The sequence below is a fragment of the Portunus trituberculatus genome, chromosome 50, assembly GCF_017591435.1.
Source record: "Portunus trituberculatus isolate SZX2019 chromosome 50, ASM1759143v1, whole genome shotgun sequence".
NCBI classification, from domain to species: Eukaryota; Metazoa; Arthropoda; class Malacostraca; order Decapoda; family Portunidae; genus Portunus; species Portunus trituberculatus.
In genome coordinates this window covers 11687494-11710632 of record NC_059304.1, presented here as the reverse complement: position 1 = coordinate 11710632, position 23139 = coordinate 11687494, and the positions used below count along the sequence as shown (strand labels likewise).

General features: G+C 40.9%; 1 protein-coding gene across 50 annotated transcripts in view; it reads right to left on the bottom strand.

Moving 5' to 3' along the window:
• The window catches only part of LOC123499584 (longitudinals lacking protein, isoforms A/B/D/L-like), a 54074-nt gene extending 33907 nt beyond the window's left edge, over positions 1–20167 (bottom strand). For 25 of the 50 annotated variants that reach the window (XR_006673038.1, XM_045247813.1, XM_045247832.1 and 22 more), the window contains exons 1-4: positions 20012–20167; positions 19239–19321; positions 15973–16851; positions 15498–15599 (exon numbers count right to left, since the gene is read on the bottom strand). Coding sequence is in view for 48 of the 50 variants with exons in the window: in XM_045247813.1 (XP_045103748.1) it covers positions 15498–15599; positions 15973–16851; positions 19239–19316 (1059 nt within the window). In the remaining 2 variants the exon portion in view is untranslated. Of the gene's footprint in view, positions 1–1761; positions 2536–2556; positions 4867–5631; positions 10095–10211; positions 10529–15497; positions 15600–15972; positions 16852–19238; positions 19322–19601; positions 19757–20011 lie in introns of those variants that run through there. The other 25 variants (XM_045247811.1, XM_045247791.1, XM_045247820.1 and 22 more) reach the window with 25 other exon arrangements.
• Between the last annotated feature and the right edge of the window lie 2972 nt (positions 20168–23139).

The following is a 23139-nucleotide window of genomic DNA, read 5'->3' as shown; positions in this document are numbered from 1 at the left end:
ATGATTCAATTTTTTATTGCCATTGAGTTAACTTGACTAAAGGAAACACACAGACACACAGACAGACAGACAGACAGACAGACAGACAGACAGACAGAGACACACACACACACACACACACACACACACACACACACACACACACACACACACACACACACACACACACACACAGAGAGAGAGAGAGAGAGAGAGAGAGAGAGAGAGAGAGAGAGAGAGAGAGAGAGAGAGAGAGAGAGAGAGAGAGAGAGAGAGAGAGAGAGAGAGAGAGAGAGAGATTCTTGAACCCTCACCTGCTATTGCTGCAAAAATACATATTTTTCCCATTTTACATTCTCCACTCATTTCTGTAAGTTGCCTCAACGCTACAATACCATTGTAGCAAATCTTATTTCCATCTAGTTCTGTCCTGTTCAATGAGAATAAGCTTTTAGAGTTAACAATACCACCAATTAGGCAAATCATTATTGAGCAAAATACTTCACTGGCCTTTCCAGCAAGATTCATTAGTATTTGCAAGTTTACAACAACAGTCAGTAATGCAGCTGGATCATTTCTGTCAATGAGCATTTGCTATAACTTCAAACCAAAAGTGGAGAGCATTGACTAAGGCAATGAAGCCAAACAGTGTGAATATTTGTAAATAATGTTACATTGGTGACAGCATGACAGCTGCAAGAGCTTGCTTTAAATTTTAATCTCAAAGAAAATTTCCTAAGAAAGTTTTGGTGCCTGCAAAACTATAATAATGACTTCCCAATATACATTGAGAGCACTGCTTACTCTGTAACAAACTATGAAGCCTTGTGATAGAAAAGATAATGTGAGCCTGTTATTAAAAGATTCCATTACAGAATTCCAATAGCAACTGGAAAGATATTAAGGAAATATTGCTCACAGCAATACTTCATACCACTAGTTAGAACAAGAACCATAAATATTTCATTTAATCAAGCACTATCCCTCCCATCAGTCAGGGGCCTCAAAGCACCACAGCACATCACTCCTCCATTGCACCTCTTACCAGTCACAACACTTCAGCCAACACCTGTTCCTCTAATCAGTCAGATATAACTGCAGTCAGTAACACTCTATACCATCATGACCCTTTCTACTGTTCAGACCAGCAGCAAGAAAGCTATATCTCCATCATTTTTTTTTTACTGCATATTAAACTGCCTCACTCAGCAGCTATCTAAGAAACTCAAACATAACAGCATGTATGGACAGCTAAAAATGACACTTTTTATTGCATATTAAACTGCCTCACTCAGCAGCTATCTAAGAAACTCCAACATAACAGCATGTATGGACAGCTAAAAATGACGCAATCCAGCTAAAAATGACGCAATCCCATGACATATATCAACAAGACAGGCCCTCCACACCTATAACTAACATACTTCTCATAACGCATAACAACTGGAATGGCAAATTAGAAGCACAATGCTTATGAAGTCCAAATAATTCACCTGCAACATATGCAGCCTGTCACCTTAAAGAATAGTAGGTGAATCATTGTCCATGTACAATCATGCTCTTTTGTAAAAACAAATCCAAAGATTCTAATTTTCCCACCCTGCTCTATTCAGTGAACTTTTAAAATATTTCTATACCTTTCCTAGCTTTCCTTTCTGACTTAGATCTTCTATTTTATCATCTTAACCATTCCCTACTTCTGCACAATTTCAGAGCTGTACCATTTCAGCAGTCTTTTATATGCTCTCAACAAAACCAGGTTAAACAATAAAACACTGTCAATTATACCATAAAAAATTTATTGACTCATCTTACCAACTTCACTAATACTAAATTGGCATTTATATCACTTACTGGCCACAAAAACACAAATATTTTTGTCCTTCTCTGCCTCTTAAGTTTTGCTTGTTGGTGGGCTTTGTTCAACACTTTTGTCAAAATCCTTTTCCTTAATATGCAATCAAAACTTTATTTATCAATGTCATCTCAACTTCATAAACAATATTTTCTTCTTAAAAGGAAGAAAAATCACAGCTCAAGTTCTTTACATAGTACATCTTTCAGGCAGTGGTAGACAATACAACTGATACCAACAGAAAGTAATTTTCATCACACCAGATATAATGTGGCAAAAGTTGGCTGCCTTCCTACACATACTAGGAACTCAATTCTTGAACAAGTCAACATAAGAACACTCAAGTATGACTGATTTACGTTTTACCCCTGTGGTGAGAATAATATAGCTTGTTCTTGTTAGGAGATGTAGTGAACCTTGTGTAAGGCAGCAACATGCCCCTTCAGAGCATCCTTGCGATTGGTGCGGTGAGGACAGTACGGACACTGGAAAGGCTTCTCCCCTGTGTGAACCAACAAGTGTCGCTCAAGCTTCTGCTTCCATGTGATACCCGAGAAAGTGTGGCCACATACACTACAAGCTCGTGACACACTACCACTGTTATTCTCTCCCCCAGTCAGGCTGCTGCCTCCTCCCAGCTTGTGACGCCACCTGTCCACTGCCTGGGGAGTGAACGAAGGGTCTTGACGGGCTAGGCCGACCTGTAACAGACCAAACCACTCAGTCTCCCCGTCACTAAAGAACTGCCTAAGGTTCATCCCCTTCTGATACTTATGGGAAAAAAATTTAGAAAAACATGTGTGTATATATATATATATATATATATATATACAAAGAACTGGTCCTAGTCTGGTAGGTGTCTGCCATGCTTGCGCATGGTATGTAGCTTCAAAGAGTCCCTCCTGGCACATCTGTGCTGACAGTAAGGACAGCAGAATGGCTTCTCTCCCGAGTGAGTCATGAGGTGTCGCATCAATTTTTGCTTCCAGGAGGGACTTGGCCGGAACTGTTTACCGCATATCCGACACTTCTGCTCCGTGTCCAGGCAGGCAAGCAGCATTCCCGCCTCCCAGTTGCCCCCAGGCTCCTGCAACACAAACACCCACTCAGTGTTCAACCCACTCCCTACCTCCCCACACATAACTCTGCTCAATGGCTGAGATACAATGTTCCCAAAGACTGAATGAGACAAGTGTAACTGCTGCGGTCATCACTGTGGTAAGCAACTTCCTCAAGTGCTCAAGCTGCTTTGATTGCAGGCCAACACTATGTCTGAGGCAGAGAGTGGAGGCTTATCAGGGTGCATGATCCTGCTGTGTCTCTTGATTGAGTCCTTGCGGCCACTACGATGTAGACAGTATGGGCAACGGTAAGGCTTTTCTCCCGTGTGGGTTAAGAGGTGACGCTCTAGTTTCTGGCGCCAAGATGAGGCAATACGAGGGAAGTGCTTGCCACACAGGGGGCAGGTGCCAGACTCTAGGACTGCTCCAACATGCTGGTGCGTGCCTCCTCCGCCTGCCTGCAAGGTAATACAGGGCACACTTAACCTTCCACTTTGAGTTCCTAAGTTCACTTCTCCAAGCCAGCATGTTAACAGAATTCCAAACAAAGTGTGCAAGCACTGGCACACAACCACGCACATACACACATACACAGAGGGATTTTCATGACAGGTACAAAAATACGTAATCTTCAGTGAGTTTCAGCTTGAGAAGGCATTAACCCTGAAGGCATCTCGCTTTTGTGCTTTCTTTTGATGTGTACTTCCAGATTTTGTTTAAGGTTGGCTCTGTGAGGACAGTGGGGACACTGAAAGGGCTTCTCCCCTGTATGTGTGATCATGTGCCGCTTTAACAGGAACTTGCGGTTGAAGCCGTAGAAACTCTTGCCACATGTAAAGCACTCAACAGCAACAGACGGAGAGGTAGGGGCTGGCATATGGGGCCGGTGAGCCACCAGCGTGGACTGCCAGGCTGCCACCTGCCCCTGAAACAACAACACCGCACGTCAGCCTCCTTATTCCTGAGGGAGGAGGGAAGGCTCTTTCACTTGTATAATTTTTTTTTTTTTTTTTTTTTTCTAACATGAAAAAAAAATAGGATAAAAAAATAAAATAAAAGTAACCCCCACAACCTTCTAGGAAGAGATGAGGATTGAAACCAAGAATCAATTAACTGTAGTAATTTGAACCATCAAGGCCCAAGCCTGGCTGTGAAGGAGAGGAGGCAAGAGCAGAGGCAGCCTGAGAGGTCATGTTCTTTTCCACAGACATTAGCAACTGGGCGTGAAGGACGTGCATATGCTTCTTCAGGTTTCCCTTCAGTGATGCTCTGTAGGGACAGAAAGGACAAGGGAAAGGCTTTTCTCCCGTGTGGGAGAGGAGGTGCCGCTGCAGGTCTTGACGACGGTTACGGCTGCAGAATGCCTTGCCACACACAGGACAGGTGAGGCCGTGTCCCTCAAGCCCCTCACACCCGCCTGGGCCCACCACGCCCACCCTCACACCCTGCAACACATAACAACCCCTTAGAGCTTTCAAGTCAAGCTTCATTGGCTAAATGAGTGGTTACACAGTATCAATGATTGTATTACTCACTTTTAATCTTGAAAATTATAAAATGCATCAAAGATGCAATGCACACCTACAATTGCAGCTAGTTTTAACAAACCTAAACCATAGCAACAAACATTTGCTGCAGCCCATTTCATCGGTCATCACTCCGGCCCCTGAAGGAAAGGGCAGAAGAAGATACAGAGGCAGGGGCATGAGGTCCAGAAGGTTGAGAGAGAGATAAGGCAGATGCAAGAGTGGGATGTAGGATAGGAGCAGCACGGTGAACAGTAGCTATGTGCATGTTTAAATTGCATTTTTGGTTGGTTCGGTAAGGACAGTTAGGACAGGCATGAGGCTTCTCGCCAGTATGGATGAGTGTGTGTCGGCGTAGCAGCTGACGCTGGTTCTTGCCGCTGAACACCTTGCCACAGACCTGACAGGCAAGGCCACTTGTCCTGCCAGGGGACACCCGACCTACCTGCAACACAAGCATCTGCTTCAGACACAGGCCCTCTACTTCACCTCCTTTTCTCTTTGCAACAGAAAACTTTTTATTTTTTATTCATTTTTTTATTTTATAAATAGTTCAGATATCTTGTGCAAGGTTTATGTTCCAGTCACATTTCAGAATCAACTATAGTTCCATTATTGGATAAGTATTTAATTAAACTTGCACTTTCTTTAAAAAAATTGTTCATGAAAATGCCTGATCAATCAAGTCATCAAATGAAAAATCATTACAAATTTCAGACTTTCTTACCATGTTTTCTTGTGTCTTGCTCACTTTCACTACTATCAGTCAGTAATGCTCAACCATCCCTCCAACCACTGACAGTCATTTGTTTGGCTTGTAGTTTAAATAAACATACTGAATTTTGATAAACCAGATTTTTCATAAAAATTGCTAGACATATACTGTTGTATTACCTTGTAACAACTTTTGTTAAAGTTCAATGATAAAGGCCAATTTCCATTACTAAATAATCTGTTAATATTGAATAACTTATGAAAAAAATTTCTCAACAAACTTGTATCTTTTAAAATCCAGTTACACTTTCAACCACTTTTAGCTCCCATTATCAACAGTGAACACAGTGAGAAACAAAACTAAGGTAGGGCAGTTTGCTCCCTTACCATTGCATTTTATTTCCCTAGAATAGATTTTCATCAATAGCCCTCATTTTTTCTACTTTCTTGTCCTCAAATTAATCAATAGGTATTATAGTTACAATAAAAGCTTAGATTATGTAAAACATATTTTTATGTACACAATTACATACAGATTTGTACAACTGGTATCCACTCAACAAAGAGCAAGGCCATGCTCATCCACTTAATCCTTATGTAGCAAAAATAACCAAGCACACAATCTAAAGTTATAACTAAAATAACCATAACTATGAATAAATCACGACATGGATACCTTGTATCAGTGACCTTTCCCCATGCTGCTCAAGTGAACAGCAGTTATGTGCACCTTCAGGTTGCTCTTACGATTGGATTTGTGAGGACAGTAGGGACATTGAAATGGCTTTTCCCCAGTGTGAATGGTCAGGTGCTGCTTCAAGTTGCGTTTTCGGTAATCTCCGTGGAAAGCCTTCCCACATAACGAGCACTGAAGGAAGGCCTCTCCATGGACTTCAGTCTCACAGCCCTGCAAAGCACAACATGCCAGCTTAGTTGTCTTGGATAACTTGTGGACATCAACAAGCTGCTGTGAAGACAAACTAAAGCTTCAGTTCTGATTCAGGAAGGCCCCCTTGGGCCTTCAAATTTCAGGTAGTGTAGTGATCTTCAAAATTACAGGGTTGGCTTATCCAGCCAATCACAGAGTCATCACTCCCTTGTATAGCTATGTCATTCCACTTGTCTCTACCATGACGGGTGATTACATGGCCTTTTAGGTTAACTTTCTGTGTGGCTCGATGAGGGCAGAAGGGACAGGCATAGGGTTTCTCTCCTGTGTGGGTACGCATGTGACGTGCCAAGTTGAACTGACGATTCTTGCCTCCAAATCCTCTACCACATATGGAGCAAAGCTTAGAAGGTGATGGCGGCCGTTGTGGTGGTTGTGATTGGGTGGAGGGTTGGTGATGGCCCAGGTCTGAGGTCCCTCTGAAGGTTGAAGACTTTCCCTGCAAAACACAACACCCTCACTCAGACAACCCCTTGGTCCTCATACCACCACAAAGCTATTTGACGAAGGGTCTTCACAGTTTAAGCCAAGAGCACTTGTCGACTCATTGTAAAAACAAACATAAATGAAAATTAGAAACAAAAAATTTATTCATTTCTTTCTTTTTTGCTTTGTAAGATAAGGGACAGCCCTGATGGCTAGCCTTCATGCTGGGTTGCTACGTGCTTCTTTAGCTGGTTGTTTTGGTTTGCCCTGTACGGGCAGAGAGGACAGGCGTAAGGCCTTTCTCCAGTGTGGATGCGCATGTGTCGTCTCAAGTTTGACTTGTCTCCAAACATTTTGCCACACACTGGACAAGGGTTTGAAGATGATTTTGGCACTGTCTGTGTAGCAGGATGGTGCCAATCCCTGCCTGGGGGCACTCTCATGATGGAACTCCTTCCCTGCAAAATAATTTACCCTCACTAAAACCACTACTCATAAAGAGCAACCAAAAGAGAATTGAATAATTTACTATGCCCCCCTCCCAATGATTAACACCAATTACACAAAAAGTTTAAGATAACAATAGTACCACTACAATATTCCAATTTACCATTAGCTTGCATTATGGCGAGTACTGATGTGGAGCCGCAGATTGTTTCTCTGATTTGCCCGGTGTGGACAGAAGGGGCACATGTATGGCTTTTCTCCTGTATGGATACGCATATGTCTCCTGAAGTTGGACCGGTCAACAGTTTTACCACAAACTGGACAGGGCCTAGATGATGCCTGGGATTTTGACAGTGCAGAGGAGATGAGCTGTCCAGCACTTGTGGATCCCTCTGTCATGCAACACTTCCCCTGCAAAACAGACCAGTCTCACTAGGACTTCTCAGGGACAACTGCATTAACCTGATGCATGACTGTCAACACTACACTTGTTACAGATGCTTCTCAAGAGCACATAAATAATGTTCTAAGATCCAGTTGTCAGTATCCAATTCATGAAACTCCATCTCCTCCATGGGAGGAAACCCATTCTTCGTGCCTGGCGCGAATGTGCATCCGCAAGTTGTTTTTTTGGTTAGCACGGTGAGAGCAGTAGGGACACTGGTAAGGCTTCTCTCCTGTGTGGAGTAGCATATGGCGATCCAACTTCCATCGCCGACTGCGCCCTTGGAATGCTTTCCCACACACGTGGCAGAGAATAACGTCACCAGCACTCCCAACATCCCTCTGCAAAATGGCACAATCTCAGTTCCCAGGTCTCCATTCTTAAAACCCTCTTGAATCTGTTAACTCCCACTCCCAGCCATCAACAGGTGCTCACCTCCAGGAAACCCAAACATCTAAGCAGCCCTTTCTAGCAACCATGTCTTTAACCAGCAAAGAAACTGCAAGATTAACTGACCAACCCTTTCATGGGTTAAATTTCCATGGCTGAGGAGAGGTATCATTTTGACCATGCACACGCAGGACGTGCATGTCCAGGTTCCCTTTCCTGTTGGTACAGTGAGAGCAGTATGGACAAGAGTAGGGTTTGGCCCCTGTATGGATCATGAGGTGCTGCTGGAGGTTTTGTCGACGGTTGCGCCCCGAGAACATTTTGCCGCACACATCGCAGGTGAGTGGGGAGACTCGCCATGTCTGCAACATAACAACATGCATCTTTCACTAAGAATCCTTCCAATCCTCGGATGCGCATCTAAGACGACTGCTAACCTTAAACAACTCCTTTGACAATACATACATAATTCATGTTAAACTTGTGCTTGCTGACTTTGGCCTTCAACATGGTTTTGGATGTTGCCTGGAGGCTGAGATGCCGTGCCTATCATCTGGGCCAGAGCTGGATGTTGGGCATGGCGACGTAGAAGATGAGTCTTGAGGTGCCACTTGTGAGCAGCACGATGAGGACACAGAGGGCAAGGGTAGCGGCGTTCACCCGTGTGAGTTACCAGATGGTGCTCAAGATTCTGGCGCCGATTGCGACCCTGGAACCGCTTGCCACACACTGGGCACTCAAGTCCCACTATGGGTGTTGCCCCAGCAACATCAAAGGCCCTATGCAGGTCACCCTGGCCAAGTTGGCCATGGGAACCAACCTTCAATCCAGCCGACAACTCTCCTGATGCCTGCAAGAAGGCGAAGAGATTCACTCAGCTGTGTCCAGCTCCAATATTGTGTATAATAATCTTACCTGCCACAGAATGCCAAAAAGATGCTAATGACTATTGTTAATCCATCTCCATGTCTTCAGCTTTGCCAAGTTGTATCACTAAACCCCTTAAAGAAGCCCAAAGCATCAGCTGCTGCTCGTTGTGTGAGGTGCAAGAGATCTGCCTGTGTTGAGATGTAACATTGTGATGTGTCTGAACAGCTGGGACTGAGAGGAAGCACGGTAGGGGCAGTACTGGCAGGTAACTGGCCGCTCCCGGCTGTGGGTGGCCATGTGGTGCACCATGTTCTGCTTGCGGTTTCGACCATAGCACTTTTTCCCACAAGCTGGACACTGAACAAAGAGACCACTGACGGCGCCACCCACCGCCTGCAAAACATCAACAAATCTTGGCCTCAGAACTTCACCATTTCTTACCACCTACAAACTGAAACCATTTATATGACCTTCCTCTCATAACACGTGCACCTAGTGGTGGTATGTACCTCTCAAGTGCATCAAGTGCTTAGATCACTCTTCAAAAGCACAATGAGAGCCAAATATACAAGGGCACCTTTGAACTATAGTCATTTCAAACCCACTAGTGCTTCCCTTCCCTCTGGCCATTCAAATGTGGCTGATGATGAACCAAACTACACAACAATGTCTGGGTGAAGAGCTCGGATATGGGTCTTCAGATTTCCTTTCCTGTTGGCCCGATGAGGACAATGTGGGCACTGGAAAGGCTTCTCTCCCGTATGGGTGAGGTAGTGCCGGCTCAGGTCCCGCAGGCTGCTGAAGGCACGGTCACACTGAGCGCAAGGATGCCGTCTGGAGACAGCCAACAGACGACGCGGGCTCACACCTGCTAGGTGCACGACGTCCGCACCCTGCAATGACAACGCACCCTCCCTGAGTCACTTGGCAAGTGTGCGTATTGCAGGGTCATTGACAGACAGTCCTGTTCACTCCTTGAACTAACAGTTTCACTGCCTCAACTCCCTAAACATTCACCAAGAATAAAAAAAAGCAAGCGAAAATCCTGCATTTCTTAAGATGTCAGGACAAATAAAAATAATGTGAAACTCATTACCTATTACAGCTCTATATTCATTAACAAACAAAATTACAACATGTTGCTTCCATGACCATGATCTTGTCCCTGAATCAACTCTTTGACTCTGTTGAAGTCTTTTCCATGAACTGTGATAACATGCACTTTGAGGTTTCCTTTTAGAGCTGCCCTGTGGCTGCAGTATGGGCAGGGGTAGGGCTTCTCCCCAGTATGGGTGAGAATGTGTCTTCGTAGGTCCTTGGGGGACTGAAAGCTCTTGCCACAGTGGGAGCAAATGTGTCTCTTGGTGTGGGAACCCAAGAGGACTCTCAGTCTACTGTCACTCAAACTTTCCATTTCACGAACACCCATGCCCTGAAAAATATGGCAAGGTCTTACTCTCAGGTCATAACTGAAAATGACTCAACAAAATGAGCACCAGTGTCTGTTGGACTCATGTCTCACCCTTCACTCTGCAGGGGAAAGGTTTACCTCTGGCCTGGTTGACTCAAGCTGTTTGTTGTCTGTCTCTTTGCTAACATTGGGTTGCTTCACAAGGGGTCTTTATTATGTACACACATCATGTGAGACTTCAAGTTGCTCTTCTGACTGGTTCTGTGATTGCAGTAAGGGCAGAGATATGGCTTCTCCCCAGTGTGGGTCATGACATGTCGTCGCAGGTCCTTCGGGGACTGAAATCCCTTGCCACAGTGGGAACAAAAGTGTTTCTTGATGTTGGAACTCACAACTGCGCTCAGTCTACAAAGACTCAAACCTCCAATAGCACCGACTTCACCTATCCCCGTGCCCTGCAAAATACGGCAACGTCTTACTCCGAGGTACATGGGAAAATGCAAACATCAAGCGACTGCTAAATGTTTCATACACCACCAGCACACTTCACACAACAGACGGTATTTGCCTTCTATGATCAGCTAGTAAAGTAAGAAGCTAAAGCAATCAAATGCTTCAGTTACTGAAGTCAGCCAAGTATTCTTTACACTTCATTAATGTTGAAGAATACTTCAAGGGCGTGTCCCAATGAATCATGGGTTTGACGTATAGGTCTTCTCAAGACAAGCACATTCTTATCCCTCCCCTTCACATGGTGGTTGCAATAGACACAAGTTATTCTTGTGTTGCTATTAGATCACACAATCACTCATCACAGACAGAAATCATTAACACCCATCCCTCCCATGGAACAACACAAGCAATCTTCACTAGCTTCCCCAAGCAATGACAGTCTCATCCTATCAAACCTGCAACCTCAACCATGGCACTGCATCCGCTCGCAACTTAACATAACTTCCCCACTCCCACTGGATTGTCATTTCTCTTGGCGACGCTGTATCAATTCAATCTTCTTACATTCAACGCATTTGTGTATGGTGTACTTATTCAACTGAACCTACACGCACTTGTGTATTTCACAAATTCTAGTACCTTTGCATATTTCATATTGCTTTTATGCAGGCGCCCAAGTGTTGCTTGTTAGGTTTCTCACTGGTACATTTCCTTACTGCCATATACACCCTTAGCATCAACAGCTCCCCACCCCTGATTACACCCTCAAGATGCAGCAGACAGGTGTATAGCATTGCTCACTTGGTTATAGTAAGACAACTTCACCAAACAATGACAGCAGGAGAGGATACACATCCACCATTGAAACATTCCTCAGTATAATTACTTAATATCTGATCTATCAACACCAAGATGCATTTATATGAAACTGAGGAATACTTCAAATTCTAATGCTGCATGCAAATTTCTGCACATGCATATGTATAATTATACAATTTTGTATACATATGTATATGCAAAATCAATAATTCAAAAACTATGCTATCAAGTAGTTGTGTCCAGCAGTGTCCTCATGTTATACATAGAAAAAATAAATAAATAAATAAATAAAAATTATATATATATATATATATATATATATATATATATATATATATATATATATATATATATTAAAAGCCAGAAAAATATGGCATTAAGGAAACATTACTTTCAATGGCCATCCCCTGAACACAACAATAAAATCCTACAACTACCGAGATCAAGAAATTGAACAATGAGGCTCTGTAATTGCAATAATGCAACAAAGCTCCAACCTACTGGGTCTTAAGTCTGCAGGATCCACCTATATTTTTTTTTTCTTTCTTTTTTCCATCTAGCTTGGTAACATTGATTATTATTTGCTCAAATCCCCAACCAACAAGATTAAAGAACTCAACTACCAAACCACCAGAGCCAAAGATGCACCACTTAGTACCATTTCAAGCCAAGCCCAAACCAACCTGGTATAATGACTATTTGCCCATAAAAATAAAAGCTTCCACCTGGCGTCTTACTATTAATTCTTATCATTTCTTAACATTTTACGCAATATTTCTCAACACTGAAGGTGTTATAATTACAGTAACAAGGCCTAAGTGTCACAAACCTCAACCAGTAATATAAAAAAAAAAATATTTATATATAACCAAGCCAAAGCCATCCTATGAATTCGATGTCCCTGATGAGTCAATTCACTACGTTCAAACAAATACTTCCTAACATCAAATACTATCTAATCTTGAAAAACATGACATAACATACACTTATTGTACTTCTGAGAAAAATCTATCAAAACTCTTTAGTTGAATATAAATCTTGCAGTACTGAACACAATCATAACAGGACTGATTTCAAGAGACATTTACATTTAACCCAGCATTGAGAATGACTAACTGCTTACTGAAATTGTTACGCAATAACTATCACTGCTAGGAAAAAAAAAAAAAAAAAAGCATGACCCATCAAAACTAAGGAGCATTTATTTATCTTCTATACAAGCCCTTGTTATAGTTTTTGATCTCAAAAAGATGAAACCTCACCAGGTGGGGGAGACCAAACTGGTCTGAGACAGAATAGTTACTACCTGTAAGTTTGACACCTGAAACCAGACGTGATTTGGATGCTACAACTTACCCTTTGGACTCCTCCTCCAGCCACCAGCCCCCTGACCCAGCCCTGACCAGCCCTGTCTGCCGATGTGTGCAGGTTTAAGGCTGGGCAATACAACAAGGCAGCCCATCTTTTATAATCAATTAATTACTTAAGTAATATCTGGTCTCAGAATGTTACAAGGTGAGGAAACATCTTACAACCATGAACCAAATCACACAGCCAGTAATGTTTGTTTGACATTCAAAGCATCAAGTATATAGCATCTAGCATGGTAACACTCACTGATCCTTAGTTTCCCTAGTTTGCCTAGTTTATACCTACAGCTGCTGCATTCAAGCACATCACACAAATGTAGAGGGTGTTAACACCTTTCTCAAGCAAAATGCTTCAAGGTACAACACCAGCCAAAGGCACTCATGATTCCAGACAATCATTATTTCTGCCTATTCCATTAGAATATACGTGCCATAAAATAATAGATGCTTCTTCCAGTTTTTGGAACTTTTTATCATTACATACTGCTGCTTTCTGGTTTGAATTGAAGAGAGAGAGAGAGAGAGAGAGAGAGAGAGAGAGAGAGAGAGAGAGAGAGAGAGAGAGAGAGAGAGAGATGGGCAGGGTGGGAGATTGGTTGGTTTTCTTAGAGATTAATATGAATGTTATTGTCCATTTCTTTAGCTGTCCTAGATGTGCACTCTAATCTCATTGATCATTAGCTGCTCCTTAGGAATCATCATTTTCAGTGTCCCCTACAAATGGGACACTGCAGCATAAATGTAGAGATACCCTATACACTAGATTTTTTTAACTTTCATACATTGTTGCACCTTTCTTCCATCTGCTCCCTTATATGTTCTGTCTAATAACAACTTCCTGACTCCTTCATCTTTACTTGAGCAGTCAATGTATTGACATACTCTGGATGTGTCCATACCAAAGAACTGAACTTTTACATTAGACCCATTTAACTCTTTAACATTCTATACACATGACATTATAGATAAAGGGGCCATTATGCCACAAACCAAATCATTACCATTATCAGGATTGTTGGGCTGCAAGGTCACAATTCCCATATCTATCATCTTAGTGGATAGAGGCTATAACATAAAAGATGACATCCAACTGGGAATCCAGACCCAGAATCTTTAGAATATGAGCCAACCATCTTTCTATTCTTATAAAATTATAATCTTAATCAAATTCCCTTTACTTTACCCTTAACCCCTTCAACACAATGACACGTATTTTGCCTCATTGGGGCACTCGTGGCACATCCAATGACTCGCATATTGCGTCATAGCTGCTTTCTGCTAAGATGGAGTATTTTCTTTCCCGGATACTTTATGACATCTCTCAGAATGATACGATGACATGCTTGACTTCATCATTATTACAAAGGTGTATGATTCTTATATCAGGATAAGTACTGATGCACCCCACTGGAAATAATTATATATCTTTTTATTCTTTTATGATACCAATAGATTAGTTTACCATAAAAATTAACGTTTTCTCTTGTTTGTCATCTTCAGAAAATAGCCTAGAGAAGGCAGACAATATTTTTTTTCCCCTCTCTAAAATTTGATTGGGTTTATTTCTTATTGTACGTACCTATTATGAAAAATCACTTATTATTTTTGTAGAGAGAGAGAGAGAGAGAGAGAGAGAGAGAGAGAGAGAGAGAGAGAGAGAGAGAGAGCTGCCTAGTCAGGTATCTCCCCACCCCTACCAAGCCTGGATATGACACTTGGAGCCGTTTTCTGTTGCCCGTAGTAAAGAGATTAATCGTATTCATATTCAAAAGTATACATCACAACTCAAAGAATATCCAAGATGTTAGTTACGAGGCTTGACACTACAATTTATGATACACTATGGGAAATCAGCACACCTGATAGATTTAATGTTAAGCTAATTAACCCCCCTCCCTCCTCCCTCCCTCTCTCTCTCTCTCTCTCTCTCTCTCTCTCTCTCTCTCTCTCTCTCTCTCTCTCTCTCTCTCTCTCTCTCTCTCTCTCTCTCTCTCTCTCTCTCTCTCTCTCTCTCTCTCTCTCTCTCTCTCTCTCTCTCTCTCTCTCTCTCTCTCTCTCTCTCTCTCTCTCTCTCTCTCTCTCTCTCTCTTTCTCTTTTTTTCTCTCTCTTTTTTCTCTCTCTAATGACCCAAAGTATTATCCATCACTTTAAAAATCAACCAAAATAGAGTAAAATCAGTGCAAATGTCTTCTGATTCTCTATGTTTTGGGATATGGCAAAACACAAGATCCCATCAGGGTTCTATAGTGTAATTCATAGAATGGCAATAATCTTGCTATGTTGATGGGAGTATTTTTTAAATACAAAAAAGTAATTAAATACTTTAAAAATAAATAAAAATGGGATTTCAACAATTCTCATTTCCCTCCATGGCTAAAGCTACAGTTAATTTGTACAACTGATTGATACTTTATATATCATTTAAGATAGAAAATAAACTAATAACAGTAAACACTGCACAAGGTGATGGTTTACTGTCCACTTCTGGCTTTTAAGCATTACTTTTAAGTTTGATTAAATAAACATTAACTATATAATAGCATCAGATAGTGACTGTGTATCTGCACCAAATTAGCATCATATTTCCACTGTTCATGGCATTTTCACTAGCCACTCAGAGATTAATGCATCCAGCAACACTAGACTGGAGAACAGCACTCATGTACTTACAGAATCCTTTAAGTGTTACCACTGCTCTTCAGCTAATTATTAAATTTACATATCAATCATTACTGGCCAGTGAGGTCATGGTAAGGCAACAAAGATGAGAGTAACACTTACCCCAGGTGCATTCTGTTGACTAGAACTTTCTGAGGTGCTAAAGTTAAGATGAGGAGGAAACCCTATGGAGGAGCCATCACCCTGCCACCCAGCCAGGTCACCCTACCAGGAACATGAAAAATAATTTGAATACCAAATTGTTACCACAGCATCTGAATTCTAGTACCATGTGTTAAAATAATTGCTAAAAATAGAGGTTATAACAGTTCCAATTTATATGAACTTAAATTCTGATAGCAAATAATTTAATCAATTCTTTAATACAAAGTGAATTTTCAAGTTTTATTTTTTTCATTAAAATAAATCATCTCCAACTAAGCTTATTGTATCATTCATGACATTTCTTTTGCAGTCACTATTTATTTAGCTAACATACAATGTCAAATAAGTATGAAAAACAGATTACAGGAGAAGCCTGATCAAGACACTTTTGCTTTTATAAATTAAATAAAGCTAAAATGTTTTGGTATCTTACCGGCTGGTAGCCAGATGGTCCTGCAAAGGAGGGGTGAGGAAAGGAGGCGGAGCTACTGGCCAAGGAGCCTGAGGCTGCCGCTTGTAGGAACTCTGGTAAATCGTTATTCATGGTACCACCCGAGTCATCTCCCTCCTCCTTGTAGCCATCAGGACCCAGGTTGTACGAGTCCCCCTGAAGGTCCTCCGTGTGGTCTTCCTCCATCTCCACCTTCACAAAGGAGGGTGTGTCATCCGACCGGTACTGATTGGAGACTGACTGGCCTACCGCAGACTGGCCAGGAGGTTGGGAGGCTGTGTGGGGGCCCGCCGCGGCCTCTACTGGTGAAGAAAGGGGACGGCTGGTGCGATCTTCAGTCGCTGGGGACTCCTGAGAGGTTCTGTGTGGGGAGGGACTCAGCCGCTGACTAACAGGGCTCTTTGGTCTGGAAGGTGGGGGCGTGTGGAGGCTACCAGGTTGGGTGGGAGGGGGTCTCACATCCTCACGCCCATCCTCCACCTCTTCTCTTCGTTTCCTCTTGGCTGGAGGGCTACCACTCCCTCCATCCCTCCTTGGTTCTGCCCTAGAAGGAAGTGCACCTCCACTGCTTTTGTTAGGAGGTTCATCATCAGGTACTGCAAGGCCCTTGATTCTAAGGTTTTCCGCTGCCTTAATCAAAGACGCCAAGTCACTCTGTCTCACATTCACTTCACCAAGGTACATATAATCTAGCAAGGCCTCCAGGTCCTCACTTTTAATGTCTTTCAACACTATAACAGGGCTCTTACAAGCAGTTTTGTCAAACATGGCACAAAAATAATCACTGCATGTTGAGAGCACCAATTTGTGCACACTGTAGAATTTGCCGTCACATGCTAGAGTCACATCTGTGTACGCTTGCTGAAAAAAAGAACCAAATCTTTCTGTGAATTTCTATTTTCACACATATCAATAATATGAATACATTACATTAATATCTCCATCTCATACGAGGAATGTCAAGAAGGCAAGTCCATACAAGTAAAACTAGTTCCTGTAACATTCACATGCCTTTATGTCTCCACTTCCTCATCTAGCAGTGAAAAAGATCACCTAACTCATATTCAGCCTAAATCACTTTGAACATCTACAGGTATTTTGAAATCTACGAGAAGCTGCCTACAGAAATACACAAAACGGAGCACCACATTACTAAACTACGATAAGACCCATGTTTACAATTATTAATGTTTTTATGTAAGAGGTTATATTGCAAAGCACTAATCTTTAGCTCTCTTAAATTCCTCGATTTCCTTCCTGGCACTGTATCTTTCCCTCAAAACTGTGAAACAATCCTCCTCCTCTGTTCCCTTTGCTTCAATGCACAAGATGTTTAAATAACTACATTCTCTCTTTTCATCTCAGCCATATGTCTGTCTACCTATCTACCTATATATATATATATATATATATATATATATAGAGAGAGAGAGAGAGAGAGAGAGAGAGAGAGAGAGAGAGAGAGAGAGAGAGAGAGAGAGAGACTAATAAAAATCATACAAGCAAAAATGCACTAACATAAGAACTGCCAAGTAATTCTCAACATCAGCATTAAAATGGCATGGGATAGAGGTTTTAACCCCTTCAATACTGGGACACATTTTTACCTTGAGATTTGTGTACAATTAGACCATTTTATTAATATTAGGAAGGGTTTATGGAGATCCGAAGATTAATCCCTTCAGCACGATGACATGTTTTCATATTTATTCTACTAACTATTTGGCAATTTTATACACCTTCAGAAACTTATGAGGGGGATTAAAATAGTGAAGACTCTGGCCATTAATCTTCTGACCTACATTGACACTTCCTAATGTAAATAACTCATCTAAATCATACCCAAAACTTAAGATAAAAATGCATGCCAGTACTGAAGGGGTTAATGGCCAGTCTTCACTATCTTAATCCCCCTTATGAGTTTCTGAAGCTGTATGAAATCATCAAATAATAACCAGGATGAATCTGGAAATGTGTCATGGTACTCAAGGGGGGTTACAAATAAGTTTAAAGAAATATATGTTTAATGTATAATGCAGGAAACATAAAACATCTTGATCAATCATCCCAGCCATTTTGATGATAGACTGATACAGTACTGTCTCCAAAATTGCTAGTTTCAAGGTACAGACCCCCCAAAATTAATTTAATTGAAAACTGAAATTGTGATATGATCCAAACTTTGCCAGTGGCACGTGCCATGAAAAGGCAGTGGTTTCCACTGTAGTTAAAAGGATGGAGGAAATCTTGATGTCAAGCCACATGGCATTCCACAGGGCATCATTCCCTGCATCATGCCCACCCTCCTCTTGTCGCACTCTTAGTGTACAAAAATGATAGCCCACAGAAAATTTTTTGTTCACTTCATAGCAAAAGAGCTTAAATATAACCCTATACTAGATACAGTACACATCATTCATAGAAGAAATAGCTTTTAAGCTAGCATAAAAGAGGAGCGGCAGACAGGTCAAAGATTCTTGTGAGAGGTTTCTGTATCAACATTGTACCCAACAGCATGGGGTATGAATACCACCTCTCCTAACTGCAATTCGATAAACCATAAATGATATCATTACCCTGCTATAGTGCACTAGTGTTAGTGTAAGATGTGAACAACAGGACAAAAGGACAAAAATAATTAATATTCTGAAAAATCAGGCATTTCTGATTATATGTTAAAGGTTTTCAATTTTTCTAATAAGAATAATGGTTCAGTTAGCAATTTCAATATTTACAACCTGCAATATCAACCTTTTAATCACAAACTTGGAGACAGTTTTGTATTAAGTAAAAATATATTGTACAGGTCCAACAAAACATGCAAGTTGATGGTAACAAAAGAAATCCAAATAAAACAACAAAACTTTAAAAATTACATTAATGTAAGAATTTAATGTAAAGCTGGTAAGATACACCACTCTATTTACTGTTTTTGGCTACTAACTCCCAATAAAATTAGGGAACTGGTGGGAAAGTGGGATTTTTAGCTAGGGATGGCTAAAATATGATCACATGTCAGCACCTCTTACCACGAAAAATAAGTGAGAGTTGTTCCTTTTGTTATGGTGAGTGCATACCTTTATAGCAAAGAAAAATCTCCTGAAATTGGTCGTCTTTCTTAATTTAACACTAATCTAACCTAGGTTATATTGATGGAGGTTAAGCAGAAAACATTAGCAAATAGAGTGGCGTGTCTTGTCAATATAAGGCTAAGGAGAAAGGGGGAAAAAAAAAAACTTGACGCTTACCTTGTCCCTGAGAACCCCCAATATGTGGATGAAAGTGGTTCGGTGGTTGTTCCACTTCAACGACAGTAACTCCTCCATGACTGCTGTAATGTACACTTGAATTAGAACCAAAGAAAATAAATGAGAACGACTACTACTAAGAATAAACGCACACACAAAGGTCATACATGGCGCGGAGCCTCCATTACCTACGCGCGCACCTAACAATACAAACCAAGGAGACAGTAAAACCTCTCTTGAGACGCCTAACCAGTAACTGTATGGCAAAGAATCCATAGCCAAGATCCCTAATCCTTTAAAAACCATAGTGTGTGACCAAACATGGCCCTAAGACATAAAGGAGGTAGTGATGGGGAAGCGTACCATTGGCGTGGGCGGCGTGGCTTGGCGTGGCGGGAGGAGCAGCCGCAACAAAGACCGGGGAAGAGGAAGAGCGCGCGCCTCCCTCCACCTCCGCCCTTCCAACCTTTCCTCACCCTGCGCAAATCCCTCCCGTCATTTATCCCACCCCGTCACACACTTGAGGGCACAACAAACACACAACCAGCAGTATCACACGTGCCATATCAAGACGTTACACTATATATCACTTTGAATAGGTCCAAATGAATGCCCGTAGGTGGCTTCTGGCAACGTGTGGCGGAAGCTGCTGCGTCACCGGGAACTCCGTCACCCCCGTCACCTGAATCGATTATTTAACACACCCTGGGGACTTCATACCTAAATAACACTAGCCACGTGACTCCCCAGGTGCTTAGAAAGAGTCAACTTACCGATCCTTGGCGACTAGTTATCTCGGTGTGCTAGACATGAGGCCTGGCGAGAGGACGGCCGCCACTGTGCCTCTCCTTGGCGTCCCTTCCCGCGCCTCTCTCTCATTCGCTCTCACTCTCTTTCTCTATCTCTCTCTCTTTCTCTCTCTTTTGCCACTCAAGCTCCGATTCTACTTTGCCATCTAAGAAAAAATTCTTTTATAATTGTTGATACTTTTTAATTACTGTTTTTACATTGAAATAATATTTCTTAATATAAAATGTAAATATATATTAACTATTTTATGTATCTACTTGGACTATTGTTATAATAATTTCGAAGGTGGGGTGCGAGTCGACGCCGAAGGAAGTGAGTCAGCGTTGTCAATGTTGTAGAAAGTTAGCATAAAGTGTCAAGAGGCGCTACATAAATTTCTGCTGCGCTTATTGATAAGTAGCAGACTGAGGGTTGCAAGCCATTATCGCAATGTTTTTAGGACGGCAAGAAGATAATACATATAGATAATCTTTTCAGATATTATATAGGATACGTCAGTATTTGATGCAGCAATACACATTCCAACATATGTAAAGCGACCCTATAACAGCAGTTTTTAGGAACGTATAAGGAGGTGCATAAAGTGTATGAACAAAAAAATAATGTCATAATGCAATGATCTGCTAGGATGGAAATTTTTAGCTCCTGCATAAGAGATTTGGTAGTGTTCTAAGCACTAAAGCTAAGAGAAGACCTGGAAGGGTGCAGGAACGGTAATGTATAATGTAAGAAAGCGCCGCGCCGGAAGCTAAGTAATTATCTTTAATGGGAAGCAAACGCTGGGGTAACGTTGTTTCTCTTGCTCCAACTGATCACACTTCCGCAGTTTCCTATTAGCATTACCTCTGAGCGAGCCGCCATGCAGGCACCTTCCCTATTCAGAACACCTCGCACTAGGATCGATCATCTTTACCTACGAACTATGACGCAGCCAAGATCTTCCCAGCGTGGCAAGGGGTGGCGGGAGGCAGGGAGAGAAACACAACGAGTATTTTTACTTGTATCGATATTGGACACATTAATGAGTTATGCCACATGTAGTGCTTGAGTTGAGTTAGAGATGGTTTCAGACATGGGTATACAGACAGCACAGGCAGTTTGGTAAATCCTCGAAGAAAAAGTAGCAGATGACCATCGCACCAGTCACTATGCTTGTAGACACCTTTTGTTCCCACTCGCGTCGTCAAAACTGAAAAAAAAAAATATATATATATATATATATATATATAAATCTATTCGAAAATATAATTATAATCGAAATGAAAACATGTGTGTAATGATTGATCTTTTATAGTATATTATAGTAGAAGGATCAAGGCTGGCAAACATCCATTAATGCCATGCTAACCAATATATTTGGTTAAACTTGAACTAATCATATATATATATATATATATATATATATATATATATATATATATATATATATATATATATATATATATATATATATATATATGATATTCTTCAAAATCAATAAGAATTTCAGTGCTTCAAAATGCGAGATCTTATAATCGGTGGCAGCGGTGGGATTTAAATCACAGTACAGTGGAACCATGCGTGCTTTGGGGTCCGACGAGTCTACAAGCACATGGGTTCGAATCCTGTCCACGGTCCGAGTGTAGGTTGGGCTTCCTCACTCTGGGCAATGGTTTCCTAGCGGGTGGGCTTTGAGATAGGAGGTACCCAAAAAAGTATCCTCTTTAGCCCATAAATTCCCGTGAAAAGCCCACATGGTATAAAAAAAGGCTCAAAGCAACTGGATCTGATATAAGAAGGGATGTTTCAAATATGTGTACATTTCTTAGAGAATATATATATATATATATATATATATATATATATATATATATATATATATATATATATATATATATATATATATATATATATATATATATATATATATATATATATATATATATATATATATATATATATATATATATATATACACTCTAGGTAATGTACATATATTTGAGATATCCTTCTAATATATATATATATATATATATATATATATATATATATATATATATATATATATATATATATATATATATATATATATATATATATATATATATATATAGTTGTCCAACATCCACTTGGACCAGCTGTATGCACCAAGTGATAATCATGCTCTCCCCCAGCAAAAAAAAAAAAAAAAAAAACATTACCACACAGACAATTTTAGCATCAATATAAGAATCAAAATAGTCTTTTTCCTGACCTTGTTCAGTATATACGAAACGATGTACCCATGGATCTAAGACGCCATCTTGAAGTTCCACTTCCTGCACTCAGTTGTCGCTCATGAATGTATCCCATCTCTCTCTCTCTCTCTCTCTCTCTGTAAAGCAAGGGTTCACCGAGTTCATTCTGGTGGCAAGGGAGTCCTTTGTTATTTGACGTAGTATATACATGTCTAGATAACATACTATACTAAATAGTAGGATACTTACCTCAATGAGAGAGAGAGAGAGAGAGAGAGAGAGAGACTTCCCACGGCTGACTTCCTTACTCGGTGACTGGCATTGGATGTAAGTTTTTGAATTATAGTTCGATACAAGATAATCTTCTAAGGATAGACATTTCAATACGTTATGTTGTCCTCATAAGAGGTTATTGATGGGTGGCACTAGTCTATGAAATGCAGTGCAATATGAAAAAGAACAATACAATAAAGCTCAGTTTATAACTCTTATTCAAGTGATACAGATTATACAATTTGTGTATCTTTCACACTTAACTGAAATAGAATATGGGTGGGCCCCACTGCCCCACAACGAATTCTTAGGGTTGAAGACCATCCAGCACTCAGCTTTATTATCTATACAGTTAGATAAATTTCTAACAATCATAGTTAGTCTTGGCCAACTCTTGTCTTTGATTGTCTCTGACAGTGATCACATCACACTGTGTTACATTTAGCCTTATATTCATCCTAAATAAAAAAAAAGAAAAAGAAAAAGAAAATCTACGAAAAATCATCCTGGCAGAAGAGAGCTGGCTCTGTTGCCTTTTCTTCCATTTTCATGCATTGGATCAATATAGAAGTGTGGTGCTAAACCTTTACTGTCTGTTTTTC